The following is a 16,163-nucleotide window of genomic DNA, read 5'->3' as shown; positions in this document are numbered from 1 at the left end:
GTTCTTCTCCTGGCCCCTGTAACCCCAGGGAAGTCTCTTCGAGGGGACAGGTTTCTGCTGCCCTGATCACAAATTCGCCTTTGAGAGAGACGGTGGAGAAAGGGCTTTTTCGTGAGACCAACGTCCAGAAAGGGACCTTCCCTAGTGATGCCAGTGTAGTTTCACACGAGAAAGAGAGAAACCTGTTGAAGGAAGAACTCTGCCATTCCGCCCCCCCCCCCCCCATTCGGATTCGTAAAGGTGAAGTCAGGCAAGTGTGTGGCTTTAGTCTTCTCCTGCTCCTTCCAAGGAATATGTCTCGGGAGTTTGAGGAAATAGACCCGTTAGAAGAGAATTTTTTTGGCACATCCACTTTCTTGTTGTTCAACGGTCTACGCCGAATCAAATGCTACTATTGAAACTCCTCAGAGCCCCAGCAATCAAATACTTCAGTGTATTTCCCTGGTTTGCAATCAGTGTGTGCTGCTTGTTTTCAACTGCCCTGGCGCATACAGGTATGTTTGGGATGGGTGGGAGAGAAGTAAAAATGATGGTGGGCGTTGGTTTCCCATCTATGTTCTAGACAGGTCAAGGTGTCCTCCAAGCAGTCCTTTCTTGTCTCCCTAACTCCTCCCTCCACAAATCTACAGTTCAGGCTGGCTAAACATTTCCTCTGTGCTCATTGCTTGCTAACTGATCATATCTCTACGTTGTTAAGGCGCAGAGGCAGCCACTTTCCCACCCCGCTAGCCGAATGCCTTTGTGACTAGAGGACTTTGCAGTTACCCATACTGCGAAGCGTCTAGTCTAGGCAACGAGTGTGCTCCTCCTTCTCTCTTCCTAGCAGAGGCTTTGCACTTGGTAACCCGGTCCATGCCCCAGCGTCTGTGCTCTCTGGCTAAAGGCGAGGATCTCTATTGGAAATCAATGTGTGTCACGGTCTCAATAATGATGGCAGAGCTGTAAAAACTACCCATGGAGAAAACAGCAGATAAACTGGAGCAAAGGCCACCAATACGGAGAGCGTTGGCCATGCTACCACTGGTCGCCTAAATCACTTCCCTTTGGGTGTACCCTTTGAAAATGGCTATCTTTCCCCCTAGTAGCATTTTGGGCGAGGGAGGAGAGAAATGAAGGGGATGGAACCCTTTGTATCATACCTTTTAAAGGCATAATGGATTAACACCCTCGTGTGAAGTTGAGAACAGAACCATGATCTTCTGTTAAGAGTGTCTTGCAAAGTTTGTTATTGCTGTTCACCTAAGTAATTGCCAAAAGCCAGCGTGAAATGTCATACATAGTGTCCCCTTAATGTCTGGGTACCGACACTATGTGAGACCGCCCTCGATGCGGGGGAAATGGCTGCACGATTTCCAGACACAAAAGCCACAGTTTGTAGCATGTTAATGCGCTTTCTGTACAAACAGGCGTTCGTTCCAAACGCGTTCCATGCAATTGTTTTCTACAGCATTATTGCCGATCCAGCCACTTCCACCAAACAACAGATGCAGCCTCTAATGCAAATATTGCCATTTCCCTGCTGAATTAGCCTTGTCACTTAGCCCAGAAGCTGGCAGCGTCAAGCCAGCTTGCATTTTAATTTGGCCCTGAAGTTACTTATTTCATTATTGATCAAACATAATGCTGAATCAATGTTCATCTTGTTACCTGGGCCATTTCCATGTAATACAGTGATAGCACTGCCTGGAGTTACTCATTCCCATCCCAAAGTGACTTTACCATAAAATCAATGCTTGTTTGTTACTGATATAAGGCAGCATCTATGGAATGAAGAGCAAATCAAGCAGTTATGCAATAGCAACCCCACTCTACAAGCTGAGATAGAATATTTGCATGCACAATGGCTGGGATTTAAATCCGAATGAGACCGTGATCAAAAATATCCCACCCCCTCTCAGAGAAAGGAAAACCTCTATGGTCTTGCGTGTTGCTGTCTGTAAATGTTACCTTCCAGCTAATGGAAAAATTGTTTCTGCATCCAACTATCATTCCAGGTGCATGAGGGCTGGAAGATCTTTGGGCCTGTTAGAACAAATATAATATTATTTGAATAAGAGTGTGTCTCCCGCACGAGTGCAGGACAAGGAAATTTCAAGCTGCCAAAAGGTCAGGAGATACTCTGGGGTATCTCTGGAACCGCAGGCAAGGGAGGATTAGGTTTTATTTTATACAGATTGACCGTGTGGATCTGTTAGCGTCCAAATGCCCGTCTCCGTGCAAAGTCACCAAGCAAATATGTTAGCTGGTGCCAGAAACATTTGATCCTTGTAGAAAGGATGGCTGGGGGTCAGGGGACGGGATGTTAGTGCATTTGCAGACGGCGCATCATCAAATCCCTTTGGGGGCAGGGCAGCTTTAAAAAGAAGCGGCGCGGGGAGGGGGTAGCGAGAGGGGGAATGCGGGAGCGTGTTTACGAGGAGTACGGCTGGCTAATGCAAGCTCTCTCCAACCTGGCAGGGGTTAGATGCGGTAGCCCTATAGGGCGACGCTGAACAGCAGGTTCTTCCACAGTTTGGGGGAGCGCCGCATACCCCGCCCCGAGTGTGCCGCCTTCGAATTGTGCCTTAACTTCAGCTCATCTAATGGGGGCGGGGTAGACATGACTGGCTGGCTGAGTTTGGAGCCCAGGAGCTGGCCCTAGCAGGCTGTGTTTACATTGATCAGTTAATGCGTCCCTGTGGCATTTGTCTAGAGGCAAGGGGGGAGGAGGAAAGAAAGGGCCCCCCATGCCCATTTCAGGCTCAGAGCAAGTATCAGAGATTTCATTAAGGACAAGCAAGGGTAAATAGCAGCGTGCGGCAAGTGGGGGAATAATCAGGGGTAAAGTCCCTAATAAAACCCACGGACCCCAGTTCAGCTAATATTTACAAAGGAGCAGGGATGGGGCACGTATAAGACTAAAGAGACACTTGCAGCCTTAGATCTTTCCTCATCAACCGTTGCACTCAACTTCCTGCAGTCTCGTTTTAAAGCCAGGGAGCCGCTGGGCAAGCCAGGGGGCGTCTGCCCTAGAGAAGGTCTGGGTGTAGGTAGGAACAGGACAAGAACACAGAGCACATGGAATGTGCAGAACTGGTCCAAAATAGGTCTTTCTGCGAACAGCTGGGAGGCTGATATAAAGTATGATGGGTAAATCTTTGACTTCAGCTTTGAAAGGTCTTATCGCCATCCCACTCAGCTCCCTGAGTTTATGGGCAAAGGAGAATAGCTAAATTAACACAAAAGCCACTCGTTTCCATGGAATATGAAAACTCTCTCAGGGTATATAAACATCTATAGAATTAGTGAAATGCACTAACAAATTATAAATCACCTATATGGTCAAATCACAGATATGAATCACGAATTCCTCTAAAGATTAATGTTTCCTAAGATTCGCAGTAATTATACATTTTTGGACAAAAGTCTTCTTTCGCTCTCTCATTCTTGAACATTGTTTTTGTGAAGTCTTTCCAGAATTCGGTTGGGTTTTTAATGAGCCATTTACCAAGGGAAAGGTTTTATTAACACCTCAAAATCTATAAAGTTTAAACAGAGAGAGAGAGAGAGAGAAAGGCAACTGATAGGAAGTTAGGTAACAATACAGTGACCTACTGGCGACATTCCGAATACAAATCAGCAAAGAATCACCATGGTGGGAAAGATCCTAGAAATGAAACAGAAAAAAAAATAATGCCGAGAGTCCAGCTTTTCTAGAGAGGTATTGACTTGTTTTTCAGAACTGCTTGGAAGTCTACAGCATCTGCTAATAGTCTCTTACCTTTGCTTAACCCCTTGTGATAAATAGTATAGCCTGATATGTTTTAAAAAAAACACTAATCCTTACAGAAAAGGGAACTTCCCAACAGAACTTTTGAGAGACACCAGTCTTCTACTCTTGCCCGTGGAGAGCTGGAGATAACACTTAGGTCTACAGGTAACTGAGTCTGGTTTTATTCAATTTCCTTAAATGGCCGAGAGAGCACTTAAAAGCCCAGAGAGCTTCTGGCCAGCATTTTCTTATTAACTAATTTCACTTCGATCCTATTAAAGTGTATGCTTTATAACCTTCAAATGAACCTCTCTCTCCCTGCCTTTTCCCCCTCTAAAACAAGGCCATTACCTTTTAATGACAGAATAAAGCTTTTAAAAATGTTGCTCCTTCCTTGGCTCACATTATCAAACGTATGGCGCACAGATCGGGTTGAAATACACGCCCCGGTGAGGTTTTTTAACTACAGAGGGTGCGGCAGAGATATGAAAATAGAACGCGGTCTCTTGTCTATGACAATTATTAAATATCTTTGAATAAGCAGGGCTGGAGACGGCCCAGCAGCTGCCATGGACAGAGGGCGCTAGAATGTTATTTGGCAGATTTTCTTTATTTCGCTTTAGGAAAAAAAATCTGTATACCACTGGTTTTAAGATGGATACATATATTTACAATTTGAAAAGGGTTCTGCTGTTTCCTGGTAACGCTCCCCACAAATGTTAATAATAAAAGACGAAGTATTTTTTCTCACCGTAGATCATTAGATTTACAGACAAGGCACTAAATCATTTTAGCTCCCAAACCCCTTAAGGAAACACACACATTCAGGCCCCCTCCCCTTTGTAAAGAAACCTTAGATAAGAGGAGACAAAACAAACGCAGAGGTTTTATGAACGTCTCCTTCTAATAGTTTACAAATAAAAAAAAGTTGGTGTCGGTTGTAAAACGCGAATTGTCAGTGGCCTCTCCCCAAAGCCTTAACAGGAAGGGTCATTAATTGTGTTTTCTTTCCAAATCATATGTCACTGCAATTAACAGATTTTGATCAAGAGACTCCTTTAAGATTGATTCCATATGCGATAAGGAATGTGCAGCTTGTTATCTATCTGTCGCCTTGGAATTATGGAAAAGCTTCAAACGTGTAATTTGAAGAGTCTTTTGCTCAGCTCTTTGATCTTTCCTTCTATTTTTAACTCCTTTTTAACTGCAACCCTTTCCCTGATTTCACTTGTTTGTTTGTACCCTGCCTCCCCCACTCCTAGGTCTTGTATATTGGCTGTTTGTTCGGGGGGGTTCAGCCCTTTGGTTTTCCCCATATGTTGATTGTGAAAATTGCCCATGCTCTGGCAATCCACAGTTCCTAATCAAGCAGTTATCATAATCGTCCCGGAAATTGGACTTCACAAGGGCAGGTAAGTGCCTACTTAAACTCACAGCTTCAGCGACAGCGTTTCAACTACTTCCAACAAGTGACACCCATGGTGAATTCGAAGTCGCGCCTGAGTATCTGGGCCCCACTTTCCCTGTTCCGTAGCTAGAACGAGGGGTGTTTATAGAGGGAGCGAAGGACACACTGCAAGGAAACCGAGATTAAAACATGCCACCGTGTCCAGTGTATATAGTCTGTGGGCTGAGGTGTCTGGGCGCAGCAGAATGTGAGTGGTGCGAGATGTCAGGGCGAGCAAGCCCGAGGAGGGTGGGACAGGAGCTTTGGAGCCAGGCATATAGATATTAAATAACTTCGGGGCAGGGATGTTTCCTGCTCATGGCGGGGGTCCTGGCTGAGGGGTTGCTTCGTGCGCCCACAAAAGGACGAAGGCTCCGTTTGCACGGGGAGAAGCCGGAGTCGCGGCATCGGTGCGAATGAACGCAAACCCAGTGCACGCTGCTTGGTCCCCGGCAGCATTTTCCTTAATGCAGAGTCCCGGCTTCGTTCTGCCTCCGAGGCTGGAGCCAAGGAGACTCTGCTGCCGTGCGAGGAGGGTTGGTTTGAGCTCAGTGACCGTGTGAGTGAGACGGGGCGAGGGGAGTCGAGTATGGATGTTGGGGGTAATAAATCAGAAGGAGCGCGCCCAGCTTTGACAGATCCCGGCCAGAAGACACGTGTCTGTCCGGAGCAGGAGCGGTGCACAGCGGCTACTCTCTCCAGAGACAAGCCGGGCGACCCGAGGGAGCGCAGACACTATTGGCTTGTCCCTCAGTAGGTTGCTTCTCCGTCGGGGCAGGCACATTCGCTGCTAGCCACTTTATTTCCCCTGGCTGTTGTCTAAGAAAATGAGTCCCACGTCTCCGCTGGGCAGCTGTCTGCCTTCTATTATTTCGTCTCTCTTCCACCCTGCCTTTGCAGCCTTGCTCTCTTCTTCCTCCCACTCTCGTGCACTCCCCGACTTGAAGGCACTGCTGCCGTTTTAATCACTCCACGTTTGGCAAGTTCTCAGCTCCGTCCTGCCCCATCCACAGCCCTCTCCCTAGACGGCGCGGTGCTGTCACATGCTGGTGTTTTTATCTTCGCTGTGCCTTGTGTCTTTCTGGCCGTGGGGATCGCTTTGAACATTACCCTGCCATAGTTCGGCTGGAGTCTTTTCTCTCCCCTGCGCCTGGTTGTTGCTTTTCGGGTTTGCTTTTGAACCTCTCGGCTTTACAGTCAGATCTTCGCCGATTTCTCCTGCAGTCCATTTGGTGGGGCTGCATTCCCTGCCCGTTTCTTTCCCATTAAGAAACCATCATTCATCCTCATCCTGACCTGAATTCACTCGCCCCCCATAAATTTCTCGCCTCCCATATTTCCTGTCAGATCTTGTATTTGCCCTCGCGTATCTTCAATCTCACTTCTTTTCTCTGTGCTGTTTCAAAGTAGGGTGTATTTCTACATTTTGATTTCACCTGGGTAGCGACGGTTTCTTCCCCTTTCCTCCCCTCCCCCAATCAACCCCGGTTTTGGTTTTATTCTGCACTTTAAAGAAGAGTCAAAGAACGTAGATTGCTTCTGTATACTACACTCAGCTTCTTCTTTCACTAATGTCAGTCATGAATTAGAATCAGTACAACAATCCATGTCGAACACGTGTACTTTCCCGTTAGGGATGAACTTATATTGATTGTATTGTTGATTAAAAATCTATCTTGATGACACAAGATGGTAGGATGACATAATAAAATAATCTTGCCAGCTTCATAAACTCAAGAAATGAGCAGCAGTGATGTCAAACGCGAAGCCACAATAAAAATACTTGTCTGACGTGTTAGGTCTGGGATGTGTGTATGTAAATATATCATGTGTGAATGTGGTTACAAAATGTAATATGAATGTATAATCCTATCTAGAATTATGAGGACTACCTTCTGAGAACTGATCAAATAATTCATTTCTCAGACACTTTTACCTTTTCCTCCTATAAAACACGTTCCTAAAAGTTATGTTCTGCTTGCAAACTATTTCCAAACCTTCTCAGAAACGCAGCGGTTAAACCTAGCAGTTGTACAGAGAATTAAAAGAAATAAGGACACAGGCTTCACTCACTACTTCCCTTTGAATTAAAAAGAAACGCATACAGCTACATTTAATATTGTTATATCCATTACATGATATTATAAAAACCTATTACAAGAATAGAGTTGAGCAGGAGAAAATAAATTCCTCCAACCCAGAGTCGGTTTTGCACTAGATTAGCAGATAGGGAATGCTATAAAGATGAACTTAATACGATTAGAGATGTTTTCTACAGATTTTCATATATTGATTCAGGGAATTTTAATTCTGGGTCTTGCTTTGCCATAATCCGTATTTATTACAAGATGATATAGTTTTATTATAGCAAGCTATGAAGGTCGATTCCTTTAACTGTATAATCTGACATGAATTTCATTTTTTTAAAGAAATGTAGTGGTAAAAAGCCATACTGCGAGTACAGTTATTATCCTGTAGCTAAATCATATTTAATGACAATAAATCCACAGAGTATTCAAAAACAGGGGGAGGGGAGGATATGATTCAATGACTCTTCAGCATAACAAATATAAACGCTAGAGAAAAACCTTCAGAGCTTTGTTTTTAATTAATTTAATTAAAACAGCAACAGTGGTAAATTCAGAACTTTTCCCCCAACAAAGTTTTTAACTCTACAGGTTGCAAAAACTTTTGATGTTTCATTTACTCGAGTCCTACAACACAACGATAACAAGTCAGGTTATACCTTTTCTTTCAAGACATCCACGTTTGTTTAAGTGGATTTTCACTTCTCTTAAAACGCTACAAAGTACAACCCACACGCTGGTTTCAGAAAAAAAAGTCTAAAAAATGTGTTGATGATAAAAAATAAGGTTGACTAGGAACATAGTTTAGCTTGCTCCCAGTACCTCCTTATAACATGATGCCATTGGGCCCCCCTTGCAATTGTTCTATGTACCAGGTAAGGCTGAACTTGTAGTGATTCAGAACAGAGGGAATAAGTAAAATGATCATAAATTTCCTAATTAGAGATTTCGCACCAAGACAAAAAGGTGTTAATGAGTTTAATTCCAGTGCCTGTCATTGTCCCTTTTTTCACACCACTTATTTACTAATGGCCCAGAGGGCTGCTCCCGTCTCTTCTTTGTTAGGATTTTAATTTGTCTTCTTTTCTGCCTTTGATGTAAAATTGTGACCCTACAACTCTTTGAAGTCTCTTATTAGGAAGAAAATTAACTTAGCTTTCTCACTGTATCTTCCCACTGTTAGGCTAGACAAAATGCAGAGAACTCCTTACAGATTCAGTATATTAGGAAATTTCAAACTAGCTCTGGAAATGCAAATTAAAAAAATCAAATAGACTTTAAAGCTATATTAGGAGATGTAACCCATGCTAGAGCGGGGGGGAGGGAAAGGGGTGGAGTAAGGGGAGGGAATATATTAATACAGAAAACAAAAATGGACCTACACCAGATAAGATTGTAAACGTAAAATTCTACAGGAATAAGGCTTTATTTTAATACGTCACGTAACTTTTCCCCTCCTGTCTTTCTTGCGTGCAGTTTTCCAATTTACAGTTGCTAATCTCTAGCTTCCTATTTCTTTTATTTCAGGGAGGGGGAAACGAGGGCTATGGAAAATTGTATAGATCTATATTATACATATGCATACAATATATACTCTAAAACCGTAGGGCAGGGTTTAAACCTTTGTAAAACACAGTACTGATTGGCGATTGCTAAAACGAGATTTGAAAGCAACTCAAATAAAAGATCGCGACGTCAGTAAACAGATTTAGAGAAGGGAGGGAAAAAAAGCTAGTGACAAACCCAGGGAGAGAGCTCTGGGCAGGAGAGGGAGAGAGAGAGAGAGAGAGACTTAAAAGAAATAGGAGGGGCTTGCGAGAGACTAGAAATGTCAATCAGAGCCCAGAGTCCCAATAATCTCAGGCAATCTGTTAGGACCTGACCTGAGTCCACTCAGATCAATAGGAAAAGTGAGAGAAGAAAGAAGCGATCGGATCGTGTACAGCAGCGGCCGGAGAGAGGAGGAAACCCACGGCCTCCCGAACACCCCTCTCTCCCCCTCCCCTCCCCACCCATGTCTGCAAGAGTTTGCGGGAGGCACTGAAAAGTGCAGACAGCCTGAAAGGGCGAGCGAGCCAGCTCCCTCCTCTCCTACCAGCCCTTCTACTTTCTCTCCTTTCTCTCGCTCTCCTTCTTTCTCCCCCCTCCTCCTTTCCCCCCCTCCCCAACCCCCTCTGCCCACCATGTCTTTCCCCCAGCTGGGCTACCAGTATATCAGGCCGATCTACCCCTCGGATCGCCAGGGGAGCGGCAGCTCTCGAAGCGGGACAGAGCTCACCCCGTCCGGCACGCTCTCTAATGTGTTATCCTCCATGTACGGGGCGCCTTACGCAGCAGCCGCGGCGGCTCAAGGATACGGCGCTTTCCTGCCTTACACCGCCGAGCTTCCCATCTTCCCGCAGCTGGTAAGAGCCGCGCCGACCCGCATCCTCCACCCGCGGCCCCCTCTCCCCTCCTGCCTTTAGGGGGCTTGTGTGCGTGTGCGAAACCATCCGGCTCCGGCCTGCGCGGAGGGGCGATTGGCGCTCGCAGGAGCGCGGAACGGGACCGGCTCTTCCCGAGGACTTGCCTGGCTTCGGATCGCCTTAGAGAGCCCCCAGCATCCTCGCCCGGATCCCAGCCCGTCCGTCAGAGGGCGGGGAGGGGGGAAGGGTTGGGGATTTGGGGGGGTTGTTGGGGGGGGGGGGTTAGTTGCTTTCTGTTTCTCTGGATCCCGGACCCGAGCGCAGAAGGAAGGGCACGTTTGTGGGTCAGCGGGACAATGCTCTGCGCTGTGCGGCCGGGCAAAGCGGGGCAGGCGGAGGCGGTGAGACACACACCAGTGGGAGCTGGTTTCTCCCGGCGTGGCCGAGGCAGAGTGGCTGGCGGTGACAGTCCGACCGAGCCGCGCACCGGGAGCCGGGCCTGGTGGCGTTTCTGCCGGCAGAGGCTTTGATTGACAGGCTCGTCTTGTGCTCCGAGGGGTCGGCGAAAGGCTTTCGAAGTGTTTTATAAACAGCACGTCACACTACGGGGCTGCTGCCCCGGCCGCTGGCTGGCTGGCGGCTGTTGTTACAGTGTGTGTGCACGAGGGTGTGTGCGTGCACGCGCGCCCATTTGGAGCCGAGCGTTTGCAAAGTTGCAAAGGGGGGTGGCGATGGGGTATCACCCCCGACTGGGGGCTGCCCAGGCCCAGGGGCCGGCCGGGCTGCCGGGACGCCCCGGGACAGAGATGCCCGACCCCTGCCACTTTCACTCCTGGTTTAAAACTCCGCAGCCCCCCCCCCCCCCCAGCCCTGGCTGGCGTTCTCCTGGGCGGGGGAGACTCCCCGCACGCCGGCCGGCAGCCACCCTACCCGACAGCCCCTTGCCCGGGACACCTGGGGGAGGGGAAAGCCAGCCCTGCTACGGGGTGTGCCGCCCCTGCTGACCCCCTTCCTCTCCCCTTCTCCCCGCTGGCTGTAGGGTGCCCAGTACGAGCTGAAGGAGAGCCCCGGCGTCCAGCACCCGGCCTTCCCGCACCACCACCCCGCTTTCTACCCCTATGGGCAGTACCAGTTCGGGGACCCGTCGCGGCCCAAGAACGCCACGCGGGAGAGCACCAGCACGCTGAAGGCCTGGCTGAACGAGCACCGCAAGAACCCCTACCCCACCAAGGGCGAGAAGATCATGCTGGCCATCATCACCAAAATGACCCTCACCCAGGTCTCCACCTGGTTCGCCAACGCCCGGCGGCGGCTCAAGAAGGAGAATAAAATGACCTGGGCGCCCCGCAGCCGGACGGACGAGGAGGGTAACTCCTACGGGAGCGACCACGAGGGGGAAGAGGACAAGCGGGAGGACGAGGAGGAGATCGACCTAGAGAACATCGACACGGAGCACATGGAGAGCCCCAAGGGCCAGCTGCTGGAGGACGCCGACCTGCTGCACTCCGACTCCAAGACGGACTCTGAGGGCTCCGAGGGCTTCGAGGACTTGCCCGGCTCCGAGGAGCGCTTCCTCAAGGCCATGGAGGGGGAGCGCCACCGCCGCCCGGGCGACCTGCCCGCCGGGGCCCCCCCGGGGCTGGAGCCCCTCAAGATGCCCCTGCAACAGCCCCGCCTCGCCTCGCCCGCCCCGGCCTCGCCCCCGACAGAGGGCGGCTTGGCCAGCACCGGGCAGAAGCCCAAGATCTGGTCCCTGGCTGAGACTGCCACCAGCCCGGACAACCCCCGCAAATCCCCCGGGGGCGGCAGCGGCTGCTCCCCCCCAGCCGCGGCCCCCCAGAGCCTGCCGCTGGCTCCGCCTCACAGACTCGTCTCCTCCTGTCCGCTGGGCAAGTTTCCCAACTGGACCAGCCGGGCGTTCTCGGCCGCCCACCACCCGCACCCGCTCACCTTACTGAACACTCCCCACCTCCTGGGACTCGGGGCCTCCCCCGGCGCAGCCTCCGGGGCTGCAGCCATCGCTGCCTTCTCCAGACCCGCAGACCAGGCGCAGAGCACGGAACCAGCTGGAACAGGTAATGGCTAAAGGGGGGCCGCGTATGGGGAGAGTTGGGGGGGGACAGAGCTGGCAATGCCACCCCCTAGGGCAGAGAGACTCCCCTCTGGCTGGCTGGCCTCCCCGCAGGCACTTTCTGTCGGGCTGAAGTGCTTAGATTTTGATCCCTTTGACTCACGTCGGAGCAGCTAACTAGAGCCCCGGAGAGACCCGGTAACCCAGACACGGTGAAAGGGCTATTTAAAAAAACCGGGAAGAGCCCACGTTTAAAATCCCAACTATTCCAAATTACTAGTCGCCCAAGAAAAGGGGCGGGGATAACTGGGTGGAAAAATAATTGGGTAATACACAATGTCTGGATTGTTTTTAATGATCAAATGCTTCTAGCTCGGCCAGTGGGTCCAGTTATGTTTCAGGGCGAGTTCTCGCTGCTGTGGCTTGTGTGTGTTTATATTTTAACACCGCCTACGTTACAGTCAACAGTTATTGTGGTGCTATGCAGTCACCTGCAAAGTCTGAATTGTGTAGTTGTCACATTATAGTCACTTGCACTGTGCTTCACGTGGAAGAGAATAAATAGGCTGCGCTAGTACCTTTTTAATGTAACGCGGGGACGTTCTTTATTTTGCAATAGTGTGCAAAAAACATGATTACTTTCCACCAACGGAGATTTTTGTTGTTGTTGCTGCTAAAGTGGTCATCGCTGGAATCTTTTATGGGGAAGACCGAGGAAACTTACTTCGGTACTTATTGTCCTTTTACAGTCACTTCTACAGAAAACCAATCGGTTCCCCTGTTTGAAACTTGCTAAGCAACAATGTAGCCCCAGTGGCGTGAATCGGGGCTGGAGGGAGAAAGAAAGGGGGTTTAAAAAGGAACATTTTTTTCTTCTGTTTTTAGATCGATCTAGTGCCTTGGAAGTAGAGAAAAAGTTAATAAAGACAGCTTTCCAGCCAGTTCAGAGGCGGTAAGAGATTCAGTCTCCTATGGATATATATGTAGAGAGAGTTGTAAATGGTTAGATTATTTTCTCTGCTACTTTAGTTCCTTTTACAGTATCTAGTCATAACGAAGCAGCTTTTTCTTCCCCGGAGTGGCTTGTGGGGTTTTACGATCATTTTTAATATATAAATATTATTGACTTTGCAGTTCAGCAGTTTAACGATTCCTTACGCAATGCAAAGCTGCAATAGGTATTTTCTTGATTTCTGGGCTTACTATTTTTGTTTTGTGCTAGAATAAATAGGCAACGCGGCAGGAAGAATGATCATAGTCTTATCCCTTAAATAGTGCAGGTAAAAATCAGGCCTCGATTTTAAAAAGAAGGTGGAAATCAATGAACAGCAAAAATATTGCAAGGTTGGTGGGATACAAGAAACTTTTGTCTGATCCTGCCTAGCCTCATTCAAGCATAACTCCCACTGAAGTCAATGACACTTTTGCTGAGGAAAAAAGGATTGGGCCCGTCATAGATCACAGCTAATTAGAATGGGGAAAAATAATTTCTAGACTTTTTAATATTGATATTGAAATATTTTTATTAAAAACAACAAATGCAATCGAAAGTTAAAAGTCACTGTGCCAACTAAACCTGAAAAGAAATCCTATTAAATATTTCTTCTGTGTCATTTTTTTCCAGGCCCCAGAACCAACTTGATGCAGCTATGGTTCTATCAGCGTTGTCATCATCATAGTTAATTTTTTATTATTATTATTATAATTATTATTATTGTAATGATTGTGTAAAAACAAAAACAACAACAAAAAACTCTGTATAGTTACAACTTGTAAGCATGTCCGTACATTAAATTTTTAAAAAGGAGAGAAAGAAAAGAAACCGCTTCTGTACTATCATCCGGATTAGCTGAGTTCGTGAGGTTTTTTTGGAAGTCCAGTGAGAATTAGGTGTCTCGATTTTTTTTGTATATACAGTAAAAATGTACATATGTGTGAACCAAATTGTACAAGAAAGTATATATTTTGGCTAATAAATAAACTGTTGCCACTTTGACTACATTCTCTTCCGCCACCACTGAAGTTACTCTCCCCCCCCCCCCCCCCCCGCAGGTTTTTAAGCATGAAAAGATGGTTTGGAAAATTTAAGCTAGGTCAGTTTCTTCCTATTTTATATTTCTTGCCCGCTCACAACTTCTCTGGCAGGCGGAAGGAGTTTGTGGGCATAGGATCGAGTCGTGAAATACAGGATGGGGGGGGGGGGGGATGCTAGGGAAGCCACGTGAAAGCGGGGACAGCCAGGAAGGGTTTCGGAGAGGTGTTTAGTTCTCCGGTCTGTGGTTGGGGAGCCGCTGGCGGTTCTAAAGTTCACTGCTGGGAACAAGCACAGAATTTCTTTCCGTGGCAGCGTTTTCATCGTGGGTCAGATTTAGGAGTAAGAGCGGCGGGGACCCTCCAACCGAAATGGGAGCCTCGGCTGCTATTTGGATACAGAATCAAAAAGCAAACCTTTGTGCGTGACTGCAGCTCACTCCCGGGACAGCTCCGACGGCAGGCGAGCCTTTCCTGGGCGCATTCTCGTGGCTACAGCCCGTGGAGGGGGAGCAGGGTGCGGGGACTGCAGGAGGCAAGCTAGAGGCAGGCATGTCTCAGAGGCTGGAAAAGGGGTTTCACCCTGAGAGCAAGGTCTGGAGTGGAAGTTGTGCTGGGACCTGGGAGGGAACGAACGCAGGGCTGGTGCAGGCTGGATCGCCCTTTTATAAGATTAGATTATATTTATTAGGCCACCATTTCTATTTATAAAGACCTTTCCCAGAAAGTGATGGGGGAAGGGGTGTCTTGGTTGTAATGAACCCAGGGAATTGGTGAAATCTGGAACTGGAGCGCCCTCTACAGGAGGAAAACACCCGTTCTGTCCTGCAGGCACTTTTGAAAAGCCCACCTATACAATTCCCTCTCCCTCTTCCCATCCCAACACCCACTGGCAACTATTTTCTTAAAATATTTCCTTTGTCTTGTTGTCACAGCTTTTCTTGTAAAGGGGTGTTGCTTGTTTGTTTATGTAAGAATTAGAATTGTTCTGGCCTCTAAAACCAACTTACAGCGATATCTTTTGTGGTGGGGAGAAGGACAATATTTAAAAATCCTCTTGGGGAAAGTATTAGTGTGTTCTTAGAATCCGTTACGGAGGAGTAAGTTTGGGGGCCTTTCACTGGGGGTTTGTCTACTTTGCAGCATTATTGTGGAATAACTGATGTTATTTTGAAATAACAAAATGCACGTCTACGCAGCAAGCCGTTAGTTCAAAATAATGTCAAGGTGGAGGACTTCTTACTCCAACTCCTGCAATCCTCATTTCACAAGGAGTAAGGGAAGTCAAAGCAGAAGTGTTCTGCCTTTGACTTCCTGCTGTGTAGACAGCGCCAAAAGCTGGTTACGCTATTTCGACTTCAGGTGCGCAATTGACGTAGCTGAAGTTGCGTAGCTTAATTCGACTTCTGCCCTGCAGTGTAGACGTGCCCTTGGTGAGCAGTAGCCATCTCGTTATGTGGGAGCAGCCAAAATAAGATCTAGTACATCACCCCCCTTCCCAGGGACCTTATTACTCAGTGTTGGCAATTGCTTCCTCCCCCTCCCTCCCCCCCCCCCCCCCAAAAATGGAAGCTGAATAATGGAATAAGGGAGGAACTGATTTAAAGAAAACTTTCAAGAGCCTCAAAGGCATAGAAGTCAGATTAGAGAAGAGTGTTGCATTCTTTTCCCTCCTATTTAACTGCTCACATAGGAAACTATCTACAGAGCAAGTTCAATGGCAGCAAAACAACAACAAAAGGGTCTTCTTTGTAGATTTGATTTGACCTTGTTTTTTGTGCACTTTTGGTGGGCTCCTCTTTTTAGCACACGTGGCTAGGAGTGGATATTTCAGGAATGCAGATGGTCCCTGCTACTTTTTTACAACGGTTCATCTTCTTATGGTAGTAAAATAATGATATTTGGTATGGTTAAAATTTGTTGTGAAAGTACCATGCTGCAGGAGTGCTTAAACTTCTGGATCACTATGTATATAAGTTATTGATGGAATGAATTAATCTCATATGAATAATATAGCTATTTATATATAATATGCAACACTTTTTAAACTGATTTTAGTGGGTCTTAGATCAGGCCCTGGGTTCTCAACCAAACAACAATATTCGGGTTTGAAAAGCCGACCGCAAAAAGGAGCTGCAGCTCTATGCAGGAGAATTTAGAGCAAACAATTTTCTAATGAACCTGTTACTTTGATTGGGGAGGGGGTTGCAAAACTTGGACAGTGGAAGGGTGGGGTTCACCCATCTAAAACTGGGATTTTGTTATGCCTAATCTAAAACACACTCTCCAAAGGCAGGGAGCTATCGAGAGCCTCCCCAGTTTGGTTTTAATTAAAATAACTACAACTTTGCAAATTACATTTTAAGCTGAT

General features: G+C 47.5%; 1 protein-coding gene and 1 long non-coding RNA gene across 7 annotated transcripts in view; one reads left to right on the top strand and one right to left on the bottom strand.

Annotated features, from left to right (window-relative positions):
- The window catches only part of LOC112545477 (uncharacterized), a 71,394-nt gene extending 56,915 nt beyond the window's left edge, over positions 1-14,479 (bottom strand). For all 4 annotated transcript variants that reach the window (XR_012906743.1, XR_012906740.1, XR_012906742.1 and 1 more), the window contains exon 1: positions 14,210-14,479. This is a non-coding gene — a long non-coding RNA (uncharacterized LOC112545477). The remainder of the gene's footprint in view (positions 1-14,209) is intronic.
- On the top strand, positions 8,995-13,757 carry IRX3 (iroquois homeobox 3). Of its 3 annotated transcripts, none has more exons than XM_075940301.1 (4): positions 8,995-9,690; positions 10,730-11,765; positions 12,647-12,713; positions 13,386-13,757. In XM_075940301.1, the coding sequence occupies exons 1-4, from the start codon at positions 9,469-9,471 to the stop codon at positions 13,438-13,440; spliced, it is 1,380 nt and encodes a 459-aa protein (XP_075796416.1). In that variant the 5' UTR covers positions 8,995-9,468; the 3' UTR covers positions 13,441-13,757. The 3 variants fall into 3 exon arrangements, with proteins under 3 accessions (XP_075796416.1, XP_075796417.1, XP_075796419.1); XM_075940304.1 differs by lacking the exon at positions 8,995-9,690 and adding an exon at positions 9,971-10,091; XM_075940302.1 differs by lacking the exon at positions 12,647-12,713.
- Positions 14,480-16,163: the final 1,684 nt, after the last annotated feature.

This window comes from Pelodiscus sinensis, chromosome 12, assembly GCF_049634645.1.
Source record: "Pelodiscus sinensis isolate JC-2024 chromosome 12, ASM4963464v1, whole genome shotgun sequence".
In the NCBI taxonomy this organism is placed as follows: Eukaryota; Metazoa; Chordata; order Testudines; family Trionychidae; genus Pelodiscus; species Pelodiscus sinensis.
This window is presented reverse-complemented; position numbering and strand designations above follow the sequence as displayed.

Excerpts from the sequence above, each read along its gene's own strand:
- IRX3 (XM_075940301.1), top strand. The coding sequence starts at position 9,469 with ATGTCTTTCCCCCAGCTGGGCTACCAGTATATCAGGCCGATCTACCCC. Across the intron at positions 11,766-12,646 it reads CACGGAACCAGCTGGAACAG|ATCGATCTAGTGCCTTGGAA; the intron begins GTAATGGCTAAA and ends TTCTGTTTTTAG. Across the intron at positions 12,714-13,385 it reads TTCCAGCCAGTTCAGAGGCG|GCCCCAGAACCAACTTGATG; the intron begins GTAAGAGATTCA and ends ATTTTTTTCCAG.